Source organism: Bufo gargarizans, chromosome 7 (genome assembly GCF_014858855.1).
Source record: "Bufo gargarizans isolate SCDJY-AF-19 chromosome 7, ASM1485885v1, whole genome shotgun sequence".
Taxonomy (NCBI): domain Eukaryota; kingdom Metazoa; phylum Chordata; class Amphibia; order Anura; family Bufonidae; genus Bufo; species Bufo gargarizans.
The window spans coordinates 49,556,328-49,575,799 of record NC_058086.1 but is presented as its reverse complement, the minus strand read 5'-3'; the positions used below and the strand labels follow the sequence as shown (position 1 = coordinate 49,575,799).

The 19,472-nt window shown below is 49.5% G+C and overlaps 2 protein-coding genes across 3 annotated transcripts; one reads left to right on the top strand and one right to left on the bottom strand.

The window, feature by feature from the left end:
- Positions 1 to 3,093: 3,093 nt before the first annotated feature.
- FAM183A (family with sequence similarity 183 member A) lies at positions 3,094 to 5,413 on the bottom strand. Its single transcript, XM_044302211.1, has 4 exons — positions 5,265 to 5,413; positions 4,621 to 4,680; positions 3,832 to 3,935; positions 3,094 to 3,569 (listed from the first exon to the last, which is right to left on the bottom strand). The coding sequence occupies exons 1-4, from the start codon at positions 5,404 to 5,406 to the stop codon at positions 3,456 to 3,458; spliced, it is 420 nt and encodes a 139-aa protein (XP_044158146.1). The 5' UTR covers positions 5,407 to 5,413; the 3' UTR covers positions 3,094 to 3,455.
- Positions 5,414 to 7,685: 2,272 nt separating this feature from the next.
- PIF1 (PIF1 5'-to-3' DNA helicase) lies at positions 7,686 to 18,388 on the top strand. Of its 2 annotated transcripts, none has more exons than XM_044301878.1 (13): positions 7,686 to 7,757; positions 9,755 to 10,325; positions 11,396 to 11,525; positions 11,746 to 11,871; positions 12,941 to 13,094; positions 13,172 to 13,286; positions 13,471 to 13,577; positions 13,874 to 14,013; positions 15,410 to 15,516; positions 16,416 to 16,503; positions 16,783 to 16,928; positions 17,012 to 17,203; positions 18,259 to 18,388. In XM_044301878.1, the coding sequence occupies exons 2-13, from the start codon at positions 9,759 to 9,761 to the stop codon at positions 18,298 to 18,300; spliced, it is 1,914 nt and encodes a 637-aa protein (XP_044157813.1). In that variant the 5' UTR covers positions 7,686 to 7,757; positions 9,755 to 9,758; the 3' UTR covers positions 18,301 to 18,388. The 2 variants fall into 2 exon arrangements, with proteins under 2 accessions (XP_044157813.1, XP_044157812.1); XM_044301877.1 differs by having other exon boundaries at positions 11,683 to 11,871.
- The last annotated feature ends 1,084 nt before the right edge of the window (positions 18,389 to 19,472 follow it).

Here is a 19,472-nt window from a genome sequence, read left to right as displayed (position 1 = left end):
TTTACATAATGTACACATTGGGGAAGGAACTGGTGTAAAGGAAAATTGGCTTAGTTGCCCCTAGCAACCAATCAGATCCCACCTTACATTTTACAAAGGAGTTCTGAAAAAATAAAAGGTGGAATCTGGTTGCTATGGGCAATTAAGGTAGTTTTGATAAATTTCCTCTTGGTAGTCAGTTTGTTCAGTCCTCGAGGTGCTCTTTAACCCCTTAAAGATCGGGCCTATTTAAATTTTTTAAATTTTTCCTCCCCACGCTCCAACAGCTATAACTTTATATTTCCGTTCACACAGCCATATGAGGGCTTTGTTTTTGTGGGACGAGATGCATTTTTTTTTTATGACACTATTACATTTGTCTTGTATTGGAAAACTGAGGCAAATTTTTTTTTTGTGGGGTAAAGTTGAAAAAAATAATAATAAAACACAATTCCAACAAGGATTTTGGGGTTTTGACGTCACAGCGTTCATTGTGCGTTAAAAATTATATCCTTATTCTGCAGCTCAATAAGAATACGGCGATGCCAAGCATGTATTTTATTTTTTTATTACTTAAAAAAAACAATCAGTTTTCTTTGCATCGGCATTTTCTGACAGCTATAACTTTTTAATATCTCGGTCAACAGAGCTGTATGAGGGATTTATTGTAACGATCTGTAGTTTTTACTGTTACTGGTTTTGTGGTGTGCACAACACTATTCAATTTTTTTGGAAGGCACAAGATGATAAAAAATGGCGAATCATGTTTTTCATTATTTAATTTTTTTGTTATGGTTTTATTTAATTAAAAAAAATATATATGTATATGTGTTCAGATATTTTAGGACATGATGATACCTAATTATTTATATATTTTTTTTTATGTAAAATTAGGGTAAGGTTCTAGCCCTTAAGGGCTAGAACCTGGGATCTTTTGATCCCTTGTCCTATTCACCCTAATAGAGATCTACTAGGGTGAATAGGATTATGATGCACTCCCTGCTGAGCTGTGCATCGTGCGTAGCTCAGCAGGCAGATTACTATGACAGCCCTGCTAAGCTTCAGAAGCGTCCAGGCTGCCATGGTAACCAATTGAAGCCCCACGATTTCACTGCGGGGGCTCCGATCGGGAGGCCGCATCTCTCTGCCTTGCAGTTTTGAATGTGGCATTTGAGGGGTTAAATGACAGGGTTTGGAGCGATCACCGTTCCCCGTCATTGCAGCTGAGTGTCTGCTGTATGATGCAGCCGGTACCAGCCGTGTATGCAGTAGCCCATACAATTGCAGGTCCATAGTGCCATACATGTATTGCATCATGCGTTAAAGGGGTTGTCCGAGTTATATTTATTGAGGCCCTATCCTCAGGATAGCAATATAATAATAGCAAAGACAGGTGCACTCTGCAGACCTACTAAACCCTCAAACTGATGATAAAACTGAGAGATTAGCCAACATGTCCTACTAGGAGGACATGTCTGAGCCCGAGCACCGCGCCAAGGTGTCTCAAGTAGCTCTGGTCCTAACACTCACCTACCTGAGCCGTTTGGGCAATACCAGGAGCCAGTGGGCAAATTACAGGAGCGTGAGGTCTGACTCGGACAACTCACTAGTTACCTCCAGCATGTGGCCATATTAGCAATGGGAGGAGGGAGAAGTCTGCGAGTCCCACTCAAGACTGGATGATATGGCCCAGGCCTCGCAGGTCACCGAAATGTAGCCTGTGGATGGAAGGCATTTTATCCACCTCCGGGCATCTCTATATGCAAACAAATGAAAGAAATGTTGTGGTGTTACACAGGCAGGAAGTGCTCTGACCCACATGCAGTTGTGCATAATCAACAGGGGAGCAAATCCTGCACTTGTGGCCCGTTGCTAATGACGATCCCCAGCAAAAATGCATACAGTGGAGGATGCCTGCGGCGGACCACAAGTACCACAATAGACATCCTACACAAGATAGCAATTATGTGGATGTGATAATATAATAATAGCAAAGACAGGCGCACTCTGCGGACTTAGGCCTCATGCACACGACAGTTGTTTTTATCGGCCTCCGTTCCGTTATTTTTGCGGATAGGATGGGGACCCATTCATTTCAATGGGTCAGCAAATAAATGCTGATAGTTCATCCGTTTGTGTTCTGCGTTCGTTGTCTGTGTTTCCCTTCAGCAAAAAAAAATAATAGTGCATGTCCTACTTTTTTCACATTTGCGGACAAGGATAGGCATTTATTACAAGGGATCTGTGGGAAAAAACTGATCCGCCTAAAAAAACGGATGCCGAATCAGTTTTTTGGGCGGATGCACAATTTGCGGACGCAAAAAAACAACTTTCGTGTGCATGTAGCCTTACTAAGCCCTCAAACTGATGATAAAATTGAGAGCTACTTGAGAAACCTTGGCGCGGTGCTCGGGCTCAGACATGTTGGCTAATCTCTCAATTTTATCATCAGTTTGAGGGCTTAGCAAGTCCGCCGAGTGCACCTGTCTGCTATTATTATATTGATTATCACATCCACATAATTGCTATCTTGTGTAGGATGTCTATTGGGGTACTTGTGGTTCGCCACGGGCATCCTCCACTGTATGCATTTATGCTGGGGATCGCCGTTAGCAACGGGCCACAAGTGCAGGATTTGCTCCCCTGGTTATATATGCACAACTGCTTACGGGTCTGAGCACTTCCTGCCTGTTTTTAGTTACAACATTTCTTTCATTTGTTTGCCATCCTCAGGCTAGGTCATCAATATCAGATCGGTGGGGTCTGACACCCAGCACCCCCTGCCGCTCAGCTGTTTGAAGAGGAGGCGCGTGTCGCGCCAGTGCTGCCTCCTTCACGGTTTACCTTCTCACTGTTGCATCCGCAGCGGTGAGCAGGTGTAATTACACCTAACCGTCCCATTCATTTCAATGGTACGGATCGCTCCTATACACTTGGGAGTAATTACACCTGCTCACTGCTGCGGATGCAACGGCGAGAAGGTAAACCGTGAAGAGGAGGCAGCACTGGCGCGCGCCTCCTCTTCCAACAGCCGATTGGCGGGGGTGCTGGACGTCAGACCCCCGCCGATCTGATATTGATGACCTATCCTGAAGATAGGTCATCAATAAATATAACTCGGACAACCCCTTTAAGGGTTTAGAGGGTCACTCCTGCCGCAGATGTATAACGAGCCCTCAGGTTCTGCTACCAGTGTCTGAGGGATGTTGGGGTCTTTCCGCTCTGATTAATAAGAGGGTCCTGAGCAGAGACCCCCATGTGATGTTTGGGCGTGCTCCGTAGGACGAGTGCTGTTTGGATTTCATGAGTATCTTTTATTATTCACATTAATCTGCTGTCTACAAAATGGAGGTGAAGCACAGAGCGACCAGTGATGCTGGGGGACTACAAGTCTCAGCCTGTCCTTCCAGCCTCTGGGGGATCTTCATCCTGTAGATTTGGCTCTATGTCTAATCTTGCAGGACGCCCTCCCATCCTCACTGGAGGTTGACGCTCTGCTCTTTCAGCTTCCACGCCGTCTCCATGTACGCGGTGATTTCTGTGTTCTGGCGATGATGATGCAGCCGTCGGTCTGTCCGGTCAACTCTGATCTGCAGGGGAAGGAGGAGGTGAAGGTCTAGACTCTACGGTGTCCTCCAACCAGGGGCTATGTCATCTCCCTCCTCCCCCTGGAAGAGCACCTACAAGGGCTGTAAAATCCCCCCCTTCCCTAGGGTCAAGCACCCGGGGGGGGGGCCGAGCACCTACCCAGTGTCATCCTCCCCCGGGGGGTCCCGAGCACCTACCCAGTGTCATCCTCCTCCTCCTCCTCCCCCCCCCCCCCCCCCCCCCCAGGGGGGCCCGAGCACCTACCAGGGGCTGTGTCATCCAACCGATCTCTTGACTCGTGGTTTGCGGCTCGGTGTATTTTTTGGTTGGCTCCAGCGCAGCGTGATGGATTATATTCAGGAAGTTTTCTGTGCATGTAAAATAACATCAGTGAGGTTTCTAAACTATTCAAGATCTCTGATTGCTGTCAATGAAATGGAACAATCTTGTTTAGGGCTCATGCACACAACGTTGGATGTTTTGTAGTCTGCATTTTGTGGAGCGTCCTGCCGCTATCTGTAACATGGACATTAATAAGAGATCTTCTATTTTTTTTGCATAGCGGCCGTGTGGACGTACGGACACGGAATGTACACTGAGTCATTTCCATTTTTGCGGCAACATTGAAGTGAATGGTTCCACGTACGGGCCGCAAGAAAAACCAAATGAACATTGAAAAAAATTAGTTTGTGTGCATGAGCCCTTGGCCTGAACCCGGCGGCCAAATCCGCAGATCTTACATTTTACTGCAAAACTGTGGCAATAAAAAAGGAACATGTGCAGGCAGTGCTGTTCATCCTGAGCTTCCTGGTTCATGAATACAATACAGGCATTTACAGCAGATCCGTACTCCAAGGCGACGTCCTTTTTTTCCTCCGTTTTTAATACGGCTTCCCCCTTGAAATAGATACAGAAGAACCAGAATGCTCAGGATGAACAGACTTGAAATCCCAGGATGCTCAGTAATTTACTCGCCTGTGATTATCCACCGCTTGTCCTATCGATCTATATGGAGTAATCTCACCACTAGACCGTTTATAAAACGCCACCTACCGTCCGCCGTCTCGTTCTGGTTGTCGTGCCACGCCATTGGCTTCCCCGTTACCGCGTGCACTGGAAAGTAAGAGAAAGGCTGGGGTGAGAGCAGCGCCTCATGAAGGTCGAGCCATTCAAAGGGATGGAAGCTCAACCTGCGGCTCTCCAGCTGTTGCAATACTACAACTCCCAGCATACCCCGACAGCCTAATGCTTACAGCAGGGCATGGTGGGAGTTGTAGTTTTACAACAGCTGGAAGGCCGCAGGTTGAGCATTGCTGCTCCAGGCCAATGCCTGAGGGGGCGGAGCCTGTCACGGGTTCTCTCAGTGGTGTCATGCTCCACCCCTCAGTTTTATCTGGAGTGCTCCTTTAATTTAGAAGCATTTATGCCAGACTGACCAGATGGCGACATCACTTGGCGCAGTTTACCAGGTCTGAGGTGGGCGTCCGACCACTGGGGCACGTTCACACGAGCAGGAGACGGCCGCGGTTATGGGTCTGACAGTGTGCGCTCGTGTGAACATGATCCCATGCGGCCCCCACCCACGTAGACGCCCGGCTCTCATTCCCTGGGCCCCTGCAGATCCGAGTCTCTGGCACAGCTGTGACGTCATCCCTGCACATTATCAGCGTATAACGCTCTGCCGCCGGATACGTTACTCTTGTGGTGCGGGTTGATGCTGAACTCTGTGACCAGTCTCTGGCTGCGGTTCTCCTTGCGGATCGTCTCCCGGTGGATGGCGTTCAGAGACACCTCGTCCCGCGGAGCTTTCTCCCGCTGTCCCGCCGCCGAGGCCGCCATGTTTCAGACTGCGCGTCCTGTTTCCAGGGAAACTGACCAGGCCCAGAAAGGCTGTGCAAGGTTACCACAGCAACCAAGGCCCCGCCGCCTGTCTTTACTTGTGCCTGAGCTTGTGGGAGCAGTTTCTATGGCGACCGTATGTAGTGCCGAAGCCAATCAGGACCCCCGCGGGCTGCCCCTTATGAACGCCTGATCAGATAATAAAAATGGCTGCATTTGTAGGATTTCCTACGCGTTTACTGAAGCGCAAGATTCTGGGCCTGATATATACGTGGAAAAGTCAGAACTTCCGAAACCTAAAACTGACCCTATCTGCAAGCGGAAAGCTGTAATTGGTGGTAGCTGCAGTGTATGATCAGCGTGCGGTGAGCTCCCCCTGGTGGTGGCTGAGGTGTATAACCAGTGTGCAGTAGAAAGCTCCCCCTGGTGGTGGCTGCAGTGTATAACCAGTGTGCAGTAGAAAGCTCCCCCTGGTGGTGGCTGCGGTGTATAACCAGTGTGCAGTAGAAAGCTCCCCCTGGTGGTGGTTGCGGTGTATAACCAGTGTGTAGTAGAAAGCTCCCCCTGGTGGTGGCTGCGGTGTATAACCAGTGTGTAGTAGAAAGCTCCCCCTGGTGGTGGCTGCGGTGTATAACCAGTGTGCAGTAGAAAGCTCCCCCTGGTGGTGGCTGCGGTGTATAACCAGTGTGCGGTGAGCTCCCCCTGGTGGTTGCTGCGGTGTATAACCAGTGTGCAGTAGAAAGCTCCCCCTGGTGGTGGCTGCGGTGTATAACCAGTGTGCAGTAGAAAGCTCCTCCTGGTGGTGGCTGCAGTGTATAACCAGTGTGCAGTAGAAAGCTCCCCCTGGTGGTGGCTGCAGTGTATAACCAGTGTGTGGTGAGCTCCCCCTGGTGGTGGCTGCGGTGTATGATCAGTGTGTGGTGAGCTCCCCCTGGTGGTAGCTGCAGTGTATGATCAGTGTGCAGTGAGCTCCCCCTGGTGGTGGCTGCGGTGTATAACCCGTGTGTAGTAGAAAGCTTCCCCTGGTGGTAGCTGCGGTGTATAACCCGTGTGTAGAAGAAAGCTTCTTCTGGTGGTAGCTGCGGTGTATGATCAGTGTGAGCTCCCCCTGGTGGTGGCTGCGGTGTATGATCAGTGTGAGGTGAGCTCTCCCTGGTGGTGGCTGCGGTGTATAACCCGTGTGTAGTAGAAAGCTCCCCCTGGTGGTGGCTGCGGTGTATGATCAGTGTGAGGTGAGCTCCCCCTGGTGGTGGCTGCGGTGTATGATCAGTGTGTGGTGAGCTCCCCCTGGTGGTGGCTGCGGTGTATAACCAGTGTGTGGTGAGCTCCCTCTGGTGGTGGCTGCGGTGTATAACCAGTGTGCGGTGAGCTCCCCCTGGTGGTGGCTGCGGTGTATAACCAGTGTGCGGTGAGCTTCCCCTAGTGGTGGCTGCGGTGTATAACCAGTGTGCGGTGAGCTCCCCCTGGTGGTGACTACGGTGTATAACCAGTGTGCGGTGAGCTTCCCCTGGTGGTAGCTGCGGTGTATGATCAGTGTGAGGTGAGCTCCCCCTGGTGGTGGCTGCAGTGTATAACCAGTGTGAGGTGAGCTCCCCCTGGTGGTGGCTGCAGTGTATAACCAGTGTGCGGTGAGCTCCCCCTGGTGGTGGCTGTGGTGTATGATCAGTGTGCGGTGAGCTCCCCCTGGTGGTGGCTGCGGTGTATGATCAGTGTGAGGTGAGCTCCCCCTGGTGGTGGCTGCGGTGTATAACCAGTGTGCGGTGAGCTCCCCAGTTTTTAGCTGCATAGAATGGCGCAGCAGATGGCGCTATTCCATACAGAGGCGTCAGATATACAGTTTCTACCTGGGCTCCTGTGGGCCTCAGGGGAACAGTTTAATGTCTGCGCCGGGAGCTTTCCTGTCTTTTGCCATGAGCGGACACGAGCAGTGCGAACAGATCTGATGGAATTTGCTGCGGAGGCTCCGCCACACAATTATATTCTCTAAAGAACAGAAGATGGAGGGTGTCGGACAACAGGGGGCGCCGCGGCGGCTCTCCACAGGATTCGTCCCGGAATTACATTGATTTATTTTGCCAGAAGTTGTGTGGAGAGTCAATCATAACTTTCCCAAAACAAAGATGGACGCCGCTGCTCCATCACGTGACAAAACAATCAGCGTCTTAACGGTTCTCTACTCGTGACGTCACTGGGACGCGATTGGCTGATTCTTTAAAGGCCCAGCTTCTGATTGGCTGGTTCTTTGAGCCGGCAGATTTAAACTTGTTTTAAGTGTTTGATGCGAGGACCGAGGAGGAGATCGCGGGGCTCAGAGCCGGGGGAGATCTGACGAGCCGCACACCCAGCTCACGGTAAGTCTCTGCTCTGCTCGTCCCCGGTGTTCTGTCCTGATATCGCACATATTGTATATCTGGATATAGTTCATATGTATAGGAGCCGCAGGTCCTTGCATTCATCGTACATCATGTGCACACTAGACATCCCCCTCTCCCTGATATATATAATGTGTGGCCGCTGTGTCATCTGGGACCACCGCCCTGTGGGATGGAGGATCAGGCTAGGTGCACCGCTGGGAGCAACGCGTCTGTTCTCAGACCTGCACCTCTCCAGCTGCTGTGAAACTACAACTCCCAACATGCCCTGACAGCAGTGATCTAGGATATGATTGGACCTATAATGGGGTCCAGGAGATTACATTGAGGATGGACCACCATCAGACGCTGGTAGTGGAGAAGATCGTTTGATGCTGGGGGTTATCCCCCTTTAATAACATTTATGATCCGAGGTCACGATCAGGTTCTTGTAAAGCAGGGATGTCAAACTCGTGGCCCTCCAGTTGTTGCAAAACTACAACTCCCATCATGCCTGGGCATACTACAGCTATCAGGGAATGATGGGAGTTGTAGTTTTTCAACATCTGGAGGGCCATGAGTTTGACATCCATGTTGTAAAGGCATTGCACTGTGTAGGGTCAGTGCTCCGAAACGTAGTCATCTTTCCTTGAAAATCCTCTCCTTAAGGGCTCGTTCACACGACCGTTGGTGTCCCGTTCCCGTATTGCGAACCGCATTTGCGGATCTGCAATACAAGGGCACCGGTCCGTTGTCATTCTGCATCACTTATGCGGACCCATTCGTTTCAATGGGTCCGCAAATCCGGAGATGCAGAACGGAACACTGCGGAGTGCTTTCTGAGGTTCCGTTCCGTGCCTCCGCACCGCAAAAAATGTAGAACTTACTCTATCTTTTTGTGGACCGAGAGGATCGCGGACCCCATCTAAGTAAATGGGTCTGCGATCCCCATGCGCCAGCCCCACGGAAGGTGCCCGTGCATTGCAGACTGCAACGACCAACGGTCGTGTGAATGAGCCCTAATCCTGATAAATGCTTCTTGCCAATATTAACTGTTTGGTGCACTGTAGGCGGGGCTACTGTTTGGTGCACTGTAGGCGGGGCTACTGTCTGGTGCACCAATCATTCCGCCAGTAACTTCGCCCAGCACCATTCCGCTTGTTTTGATTGGTGGCCCCTCAGATTTCAGAGACCGTAGTGATGTTGCTGGGGAAGCCAGGTGCACTAAATTGAGTGGCCCCGCCCACGGTGCACTGAAAACCTTATTTGCATAAAAATAATAATAATCACTTCTCAGGATCCCAGGACCAGTTATGGTTCTGTTTCCGGGCCCCTCCGATAAATGGCGGTTTGCTTACTTTGTAAGCGATTTTTGGAGGTGACAGTGACAGACTCTTTAATGGAGGGGCTACATGATGCCCCAGAAGAGGGCACACCCCTCCCCCGCTCCTGCCACCCAGGCTTCATCGGGCTCTCGGGTGCTGTTTCCTCCATCTGGATGATTAGGACAGATTTGCAGCCCGTCTGTTGTCATGGAAACCGATCTCCAGCTCTAGATGTGTTGTGTGCAGATAGAATGTTGCAGAGTCAGAACCATAATATTATTGAGGGATAATGAAGCGGGGGCGGAGCTGTGACAACGCCGGCCCTGCTTATTATTGATGGGCGATTAGTACAGTGGGATAGGAGCAGGTAATGCAGGGCTCTGTCGCGGAGGTCCTCTACAGAAACAGCCCTGATACCCCACCGCTATGGTCACCGGGGCAGAAGCTCTGAACTACGGGAAGACTCAGCATCCATGCAGAGTTCCTGATAGTCGGACATCTTGCTGCTCCTCTATTCCCAGATTAATGGCTGCAAACATGGAAACGAGCCAGGAGGTTGTATTTAAAGGGGCTGTCCAGATGCTGCCCCCTGTGGTCGGACAGTTCTACTGGAGGGTCCGGATTAGAGGGCGACCGGATCGTGACAGTCACCAGGACTCCTTCTCTTTCCAGGAAGATGAATCTGGCCGACCACTTGTCCCCAGAGATCCAGAGCAGCGTCGCCATTGAATATCTGAATGCCTCCGGACAGGCGATAAAACGGAAAGTTATCCGTAACGCCTTCACCTCGCTGGGACGCAATGAGTTCCGGGAGCTGGTGCTGCAGGTCAGTGATGGGAAGTTGCCCCAAAACTTCATCCTGAGGCAGATCCAGATCTTCACCCGCTTCATCCGAGACGGGAAGAGCTCCATCGTGCTGCGGCCGGACAACGTGCAGCTGCTGATCTCCAACTGCCCCTCGGACAAGCTGAAGCACTTCATGAAGACCCTGATGATAAAGCACGAGGCGGGGAAGAGCGAGAAGCCGGTGAACGAGCGGATGCGCCTATTGTCGGGGCTCCCACGAGTATTTGAGACTATCAGCCCCATCCAGAGGAAGGATGTGGAGCAGGCGAATGAAATGAGGGCAAAGGTCAACACCCAGACCCCTGTGAAAGGGAAGGGGCTCAGTAACCGAGGACCCAATGCTGCAAACCGATGTCCGCAGAAACGACCGAGGACCGCATCAGCCGAGAACAGCCTGGTAAGAAACAGACAGCAGTCATTGCATCCTGTGTTAGGCTACTTTCACACTAGCGTTCTGCTGTCCGCTCGTGAGCTCCGTTTGAAGGGGCTCACGAGCGGACCCGAACGCTTCCGTCCAGCCCTGATGCAGTCTGAATGGATGCGGATCCGCTCAGACTGCATCAGTCTGGCGGCGTTCAGCCTCGCCTCCGCACGGCCAGGCGGACAGCTGAACGCTGCTTGCAGCGTTCGGGTGTCCGCCTGGCCGTGCGGAGGCGAGCGGATCCGTTCAGACTTACAATGTAAGTCAATGGGAACGGATCCGCTTGAAGATGACACCATATGGCTCAATCTTCAAGCGGATCCGTCACCCATTGACTTTACATTGAAAGTCTGAACGGATCCGCTCAGGCTACTCTCGCACTTAGAAATTTTTCTAAGTTATTAATGCAGACAGATCCGTACTGAACGGAGCCTCCGTCTGCATTAATATGATCGGATCCGTTCAGAACGGATCCGATCAAGCACAAGTGTGAAAGTAGCCTTATACTCCAGAGCTGCATTCTTAATGCTTCAGTGCGGAAGTCTCCTGACGTGTTGTTGTGATTTGGTAGAGAGCCTTATGTAAAGATTGTACTTCCCAGAATGCAGTCATCTGTGTTATGGAAACTCGGATACGCTTTCCACCACCAAGCTGACTGTTTCCATTAACAGCCAGCAGAATAGTGAGTGCAGCTCTGGAGTATAATACTGGATGTAACTCAGGATCAGTACAGGATAAGTAATGTATGTACACAGTGACTGCACCAGCAGAATAGTGAGTGCAGCTCCGGAGTATAATACAGGAGGTAACTTAGGACAGTACAAGATGTTATTACGAAGTCACTTTTGTATGAACTGCCCCACATTCTAAGGTTAGGATAAATCTGTTTATCCTGTTCTTTCTGGTTCATGAATAGAATAACAGACCTGCAGTGAAGAGTGACACCTCTGTTACCAGTATAGAAATCCATGACCTCTCAGAACTGGTCGCGAGTAGGCTTACTGTTTTGCCCGGACATTACATAATTTCACTCATTTGATTTCTAGATTTCTGAGCTCCGTCCCAGCAAAAAGCCGGCTCTGACCATGCCCCAGCAGCTGCAGCTCTCCACCGAGCAGTCCATGGTCCTCAGCACCGTCCTCAGCGGGAAGAATGTCTTCTTTACCGGAAACGCAGGTTCGGAAGACCTTTTTTTTGACTCTTAGACATAAATGTCATCATTCACTTTGTAATATCAGGGTTGTATCCATTTTCCAGTTTGGTTGATACAGCCTGCAGTGTAAAGAATGGAGGATTTTTCTAATTTCCTGACTAAACTCTTCTGCCTCTTTAGCTTCACCTGCAGAACAGCTATTTCCGCCTTGTAAAGTCTCTGCCTCGGTTTCCTTCTTTCCAGGCACCGGGAAATCTTACCTCCTGAAAAGGATTGTTGGGGCGCTGCCCCCTAAAAGCACTTATGCGACAGCGAGCACAGGGGTGGCCGCCTGTCACATTGGTGGCACCACACTACATGCCTTTGCAGGTGAGGATATCCCAATGAGGGTGCGTGGTGACTCCCATGAGAAACAAAAAAATCTAGCTATATTTGTTTTTAAAGATGGCCACTGTGAAGGAGCTATTTTAATGCGGCCAATCAGAATCCTCCATGGTTTATGCCATGCTCTTATTCATTATGTTCTGCAAAAAGATCGAAAACTAAAGGCGCTATGTACACCTTTGGGGCTTTTAATTTTTTTTATTTTTTTTATTACATCTTGCTCATTTTGGGCTAAAAATCATTTTTTTAAATTGGTCTTTATTAAAAATATTGAGCCATTCTGTCCCAAAGGGTTAACTGTTTTTGTAGCTGTGTGCATCCTACTTTCACTTTGTGCCGTCATCTAATAAACCTTATCTATAAATTACTGAGTGGTCAGAAACACTGAGCTATAATGTGTGTTTATAGTTTCAGAGATGAGGAGCAGTCAGGTGAGCTGCCTGATGGAACAGAGAAAATTCAGATCCTGCTACTAGAGCATCTCAGCCGTGTACAGGGAAAAGGGCTCCAAATTTTTGATAAAGACAAATTGTAAAATTTTTTTTTTTTTTTTTTGCTTTAGTTCAAAATGAGTACACTGCAATTAAAAAATAAAGTTGCCCCTAAATGTCTGTGTGTGTGTGTACATGGCCTTTTAAGCTCACTACATACAGATTATACAGCCACCACTAGAGGGAGCTCACTACATACAGATTATACAGCCACCACTAGGGGGAGCTCACTACATACAGATTATACAGCCACCACTAGGGGGAGCTCACTGCATACAGATTATACAGCCACCACTAGGGGGAGCTCACTGCATACAGATTATACAGCCACCACTAGGGGGAGCTCACTACATACAGATTATACAGCCACCACTAGGGGGAGCTCACTACACACAGATTATACAGCCACCACTAGGGGGAGCTCACTGCATACAGATTATACAGCCACTGCTAGCTGTATGTCATTGTAGTGAATGATGGTGTTTGTCTTCTGTGGTCGGACTGTTCCTTATCGTTATGCCTGTATCTTTGCTCCACAATGTTACTCACTGCACTGGTTTTAGGTATCGGTTCTGGGAAGGCTCCGCTGGAGCAATGTATAGAGTTGGCCAAGAGGCCGGGGGTCCGTCAGCACTGGATAAGTTGCCGACACCTGATCATAGATGAGATCTCCATGGTGGAAGGAGAATTCTTTGACAAGCTGGAGGCTGTCGCCAGGTATAGATCTGTATATGTCTGCTGCTCTGGGGGGAGGGTTGAAGCTGAATATTGATCTGTCTTGTCGCCTGTTACAGGGCGGTCCGCGGGCGGGACGAGCCTTTCGGTGGGATCCAGCTCATCATTTGTGGAGATTTTCTACAGCTTCCACCAGTGACTCAAGCCTCAAGTCAGACAAAGTTTTGTTTCCAGGTGGGAACTGCATTCAATAGGGCGTCACAATGAACACGCGTCAGGCGCGTCCGATGGCGGTGACGGAAGTGATGCACTTTGGTCCAGAATCTCTAGTATTTAGAATGATGCAGAAGTTGTAACATTGATGCCTCGTTTCTAAAGGCCGAGGCCCCGGACGTTTCTCATGTGTTCTGCTTCACAGAGTAAAAGCTGGAGGAGATGCCTTCACCTGACCATGGAGCTGACGGAAGTGCGGAGACAGACGGACAAGAAGTTCATCTCTCTGCTGCAGGCCGTTCGTCTGGGCAGGTAAGACCCTAAAATGTGAGCGAGGTTACTCTGTATGCAAGTTTTTTAAATGGTGGACTAGCTTTGATAGACTACAACTCCCAACTTGTCCAGACAGTTTCATGCTTTGTGTGTGGTAATGACTGAGGCAGTGTCTCCGGTTTTCGAGGGGGCGTCTTCTTGCAGTTCCAAACACAACCTGTAAACACGTGTGGCGCTGTTCCCTGAAGACCGCAGTCGCCTATTTCTCATCCAGTGCGGCCCCTTTAATTGCACTGGACACTGAATTTCCTGCTGTTCTGATATTTCCCCCCCAGATGCACGGAGGAGGTGACGAGGCAGCTGCTACTGACCGGTAACAACAAAATTGAGCGGGACGGGATCCTGGCGACGCGACTCTGCACCCACAAGGACGACGTGGACCTGACCAACGAGCGACGATTGCAGCAACTGTCTGGTATGGACGGGACCCTATTTTAGGTGGTAACGTGGAGGATATGCTAACGATCTGCACAACCACTGCAAGATCTTTTAAAGGGGTTGTCCAGGGAGGAAACATCATCTCCCTCTGTTCCGGAGATGCAGCTCCTGTGCTCCCCGCTGCTGCACGAAATCATGCTTTTGGCTGTAGCGGTATACTGCATTGTTGTAAGCAGCCCCATAAGTGCATGTGACTGCTGCAGCCAGGCCTTGGCCCCAGCGGTATATGGCACAAGACTGCTGAGGCCAGTGAGGGGCTACAGCTGACACGTGAGGGGATATTGGCATGTCAGCCGGCGCTGAAATGGAGGGGGTTCAGGACTGTTAGGGTCATTTATTAGTTTTCTTAATGATTAACCTGGACATCCCCTTTAATGGTAGCTGCTTGATGCTCTGTTAAAGGGCAGAATCGGGAAGTGGGGGCCGTACTGTAGGATCGTAGTACATAGAGAGACGTAGGCCGCACAGGCGCTGCAGATACATTCACTTTTAATCAAGGTTACGTCCAAAGTTTTTTTTTTTTTTTTCCCCCCCTTCCCAGATGCAATGAACAATAAGGCGATGTTCACACGTGGCTGAAATTCTGCAGATTCACGGCACAAAAATCCACTGCAGCTTTAAGTAGTACCAGCAAAGTGGATGAGATTTTAAGAACTCTCCTCCACATGCTATGTACAAAAAAACGTAAATTGACGTGCGGTCTGCAGAATGCCGGTTTATGCTGCTGGCGGACCGCAAAACACACAATGGTCATGTGCATGAGGCCTAAAGTTGTAAAAGTCTACATACCCTTTAAATGGCATCTGGCAGGAGATTGCCTTTAAGAACTCGTGCACAGGACCGTATTTTGAGTCTGTTTCCGATCTGTGTTTTTTGCGGATCGGCTCAGGGTGTGTTCAGTCAGTTTTGTTAATTGTGTTCAGTTTTTTTTCTGCGTGGGTGCAATGCGTTCTTCACGCGCATGATAAAGAAATAAAATAAAAAAAGGAAGGTTTACAAACAAAATCTCTTAGCGACAATCAGTGAATAATGCATTAGACTTTCTTCCGGATGCGATGCGTTTTTCACTGAAGCCCCATTCACTGCTATGAGGCCAGGGCTGCGTGAAAAACGCAGAACATAGAACATGCTGATAGAATGCAGAACTGATGCGTGAAAATAAACGCTCCTGTACACAGGCCCATTGAAATGAATGGGTCAGGAATTAGTGCGGGTGTTATGAGTTCGCTCGCATATCAACGGGAGCCTAGTCTAGATGTGACGGGCCTGACAGATCCCAAGCATGGCTCTAACTAGGAAGCGGTCGTGGTGCACGCAGCGCCTCTTTCCTAGTCTGTGTGCGGCGATAATACCGGAGACTCTCTGTTCTGCAGGGGAGGTGCACAAATATGACGCTCTGGACAGTGACCCAATGCTGGCGAAGACAGTGAATGCGCAGTGTCCTGTTGGAGATCAGATTCTGCTGAAGAAGGGCGCTCAGGTGAGGAGAGGTCTGACGGTGATCGGGGGGGGGGGGGGGGCTGGAGTCTGTACAAACCTTCCCCAGGGTCCTCGGGTGGAGACGCTACAATCGATGCAGATTCTGTGTTTGGTTTCGGCTCATGGGAAGATATCGGATAACGGGAAGGAGCGGAGCCTCTTCTGTCTACATATAACGGCTTTGTTACTTTTCAAATGGGTTAGATGAGATGGTCTACTCCGCTCACATCCAGAGCTGCATTTGAAATGCTACTGGTTTCCACTTGGCATCTGTCAGCACCGCTTGACCAAGATGCAGGAATGCACCACACATGGGGTAGTGCTTGCTCTAGTCCAGTGATGGCCAACCTGCGGCTCTCCAGCTGTTGTAAAACTACAACTCCCAGCATGCCCAGGCTGCTTACAGCAGGGCATGGTGGGAATTGTAGTTTTACAATAGCTGGATGGCCGTCCTTCCTCCGTCTGTAAATATTTCCCACAATGCATCAGAGCGCGTTCTGCACAGACCCTGGACCAGTAGGGGGTGCCAATAGGAGCATTTACTGTCCCATGTAATTAGCCGGACTAGGCCTGTTCATCTTTCATTCATCTTTCATTCATCTTGACTTGCATTAGGGCTTAGACTCCAGTCACATCCAGAGCTGTAGAATCTATGCAGATTCATCCAGGTTTCTCCATGATGTTAACAGTTCAGGAGGAAGTGACTCTAGCGCAGGGGGTTGGCAGCACGCCAGCTGTTGTGAAACTACAACTTCCAGCATGGACATGTGCTTGGCTTTTTTCAGAACTCCCATAGAAGTGAATGGCGCATGCTGAGAGTTGTAGTTTCACAACAGTTGATGGTTGCTGACCCCTGATCTAGTGACCGGTTTCCCTAATTCTCCAATGTTGACCCTGCAGGTGATGCTGACCAAGAATCTGGATGTCGCCCGAGGTTTAGTGAACGGAGCGCGAGGAGTCGTCGTCGGGTTTGAAGGAACAGAAAGACGTGAGTGATGGGTTCGGAGGCCTATAGGGTATGACCCCAGGCCTGGAGGGATCTGGTCTCACCCATGAATGGTTTTGGGATACTGATGGGGGGGAGGAGGGACTGGCATGGATACAATGTATTTACTGAGGTCAATGTACATGACAGATGCTTGAGAAAGTAACCAATTAACTGCATCCCCCCCCCCCCCAAAAAAAAAATCAAAAAAATCCAGACTCCTTCTCAGCCCCCTGATCTGTGGACTTTATGGTCTTGTAACTTTATGCATCTTCTCTTTAGCTCTGCCTAAAGTGCGCTTCCTGTGCGGGGTCTTGGAGGTCATCAAGCCAGAGCGCTGGGTAATTAAAGCTCATGGTGGGGTCTACCTGAGCCGGCAGCAGTTACCCCTGAAGCTGGCGTGGGCCATTTCCATACACAAGAGTCAGGTAAGTGACCGCACCCCCACAGAGCGTCTGATGTGATCCACAATGGCCTGTGCTTGAATCGTCGCGTTCTTCCTGTGCTGCAGGGAATGACGCTGGACTGTGTGGAGATCTCCCTGTCACGTGTGTTTGAGAGCGGCCAGGCCTATGTAGCGCTCTCCAGAGCTCGCAGCTTAGAGGGTCTCCGAGTAATGGATTTTGATCCCAAGGCGGTAAATGCGAATCCCTACGTCCTCCAGTTCTACGCTAGACTCAAGAAGGAGCGAGCGCTGTACCAGGTGAGAGATGGAAGGACAAGTCGGTGCCATGGGGGGGCAGTGTTGCCATAGTTCAACTCCCCGGCGCTCCTGCCAGCAGATAGACTGCAGGGTCACATTGGTCTTGGTAAACGCTATCACACATTTGGGGCTCATGCGCACAAACGCTTGCTGGCCGTGCCCATATTGTGACCTCACAAACAGCGGGTCCGTAATAAACAGGCACCGGCCGCGTGCGCACCTTATCGCTTAAATGGATCAGCAATCTGGAAGATATGGAGCGGAAGGCAACTAAGCACTATGAAGCGTTTTCCTGACATTTCGGTCGCTGCCTCCGTACTGCAAAAACTAATATATTTTTTTCTACAGTGTAGACTTTCAAGTTGAATTTGCGCTCCAATGCATGACATGGGCCCTTAGGCCCCTTTCACATGGGCGAGTGTCGTCTTCTTTGAGGAATAGGACCTCAAAGGTCCTATTCCTCAAAGAAGATGACAGATTCCCGCTGCGCGAACAAGTGGATTAAGGCAAGTTGAATAATTTTTATTTTTTTAACCCCTCCAGTGCTATTGTACTATGCATTCTGTATTCAGAATGCTATTTTCCCTTATAACCATGTTATAAGGGGAAATAATACAATCTACACAACCTTGAACCCAAACCTGAACTTCAATGAAGAAGTTCAGGTCTGGGTACCACATTCAGTGTTTTGTTTTTTTTTGTTTTTAATATCACGTGCGTGCAAAATGCATTGCACCCGCGTGATAAAAACTGACTGCAATTGCATACCTACTCGCGTGGGTTTGCCGCAACACATCCAGACACGCTCGTGTGAAAGAGGCCTTGGGGAGGCAGGGCTGGAGGTTAGGAGACCAGAGGCCTCAGAAGACTGATTCTCCTTAGCAATCTTCCATTAGACAGGTTACAGTTTTCTAATAAATAACATTTCTATAATGTGTCGCTTCAGTTTTCCTAATACAAAGTGTCACTTATTTTAAGTTGATACATCCCCTTCTAAGAATCTGTAGATTCTCACTTTTGACACAACCTCATTACTTTTCTCTTTCCCTTTTCAGACGTCTCTGGATCCGTACTTGGGAGGAAAGGAGAATAACTGATGTCGTGTTCGTTTTTTATCTTTTTCCTGTGTAAATATTAATGTACAGAACAAATTGGCACTTTTTTAAATTAAAGCTTATGTATTTTTTTACATTCTGCTTCTAGTCAATGGATGTGGATTATTGCCGCAGGTGTCAAGATGTCTTGTAATGTAAAGTATAGGGGAAAACCTGTCCTGATGTAACCTCTGAAGTGGCTATAGTAGGGCTGATCCTATAACCAGCGGGTGAAGATGGTTCCCTACAACCACAGCCCTCCCCAGTAAGGTTTAGGCCTCATGCACACGACCGTTGTGTGCATCCGTGGCCGTTGTGCCGTTTTCCGTTTTTTTTTCGCGGACCCATTGACTTTCAATGGGTCCGTGGAAAATGCACCGTTTTGAGGCCGTGATCCGTGTATCCTGTCCATCAAAAAAATATGACCTGTCCTATTTTTTTGACGGACAACGGTTCACGGACCCATTCAAGTCAATTAATACAATAGAGGGGGGGGGGGGGGCGGGGCGATGGTGGTTGGCACACTGTGCCACCAACGATTTAATACAATAGAGGGAGGGGGGCCGATGGTGGTTGGCACACTGTGCCACCAACGATTTAATACAATAGAGGGAGGGAGGGGGGGGCGCGATGGTGGGGGCACACTGTGCCACCAACGATATTCAAACTGGGGAGGGGGGGGGGGGGCTGCCCCCTGCTGCCTGGCAGCCCTGATCTCCTACAGGGGAATATGATAGTACAATTAACCCCTTTAGGTGCCGCACCTAAAGGGGTTAATTGTGCTATCATAGCCCCCAGTAAGAGATCGGGTGCTGCCAGGCAGCAGGGGGCAGTCTTGTACAAAGTTTGTAGTGTATTCTAACCTGAAGCGTCCCCATCACCATGGGAACGCCTCTGTGTTAGAATATACTGTCGGATCTGAGGTTCACGAAGTAGCTCATATCCGACAGTATATTCTAACATAGAGGCGTTCCCATGGTGATGGGGACGCTTCAAGTTAAAATATACCATCGGATTGGAGAAAACTCCAATCCGATGGTATAAAAGAACTCCAGACTTTACATTGAAAGTCAATGGGGACGGATCCGTTTGAAATGGCACCATATTGTGTCAACATCAAACGGATCCGTCCCCATTGACTTGCATTGTAATTCAGGACGGATCCGTTTGGCTCC

Bases quoted from the DNA above. Each gene is read 5' to 3' on its own strand.
- PIF1 (XM_044301877.1), top strand. From the start codon at position 9,759: ATGAATCTGGCCGACCACTTGTCCCCAGAGATCCAGAGCAGCGTCGCC. The intron at 11,872-12,940 runs GTGAGGATATCC...CACTGGTTTTAG, and splicing joins CACACTACATGCCTTTGCAG to GTATCGGTTCTGGGAAGGCT. The intron at 16,929-17,011 runs GTAAGTGACCGC...CCTGTGCTGCAG, and splicing joins TTTCCATACACAAGAGTCAG to GGAATGACGCTGGACTGTGT.
- FAM183A (XM_044302211.1), bottom strand. From the start codon at position 5,406: ATGGCGGCCTCGGCGGCGGGACAGCGGGAGAAAGCTCCGCGGGACGAG. The intron at 3,936-4,620 runs GTAGGTGGCGTT...TTACATGCACAG, and splicing joins CCAGAACGAGACGGCGGACG to AAAACTTCCTGAATATAATC. The intron at 3,570-3,831 runs GTAGGTGCTCGG...CTTCCCCTGCAG, and splicing joins GTTGGATGACACAGCCCCTG to ATCAGAGTTGACCGGACAGA.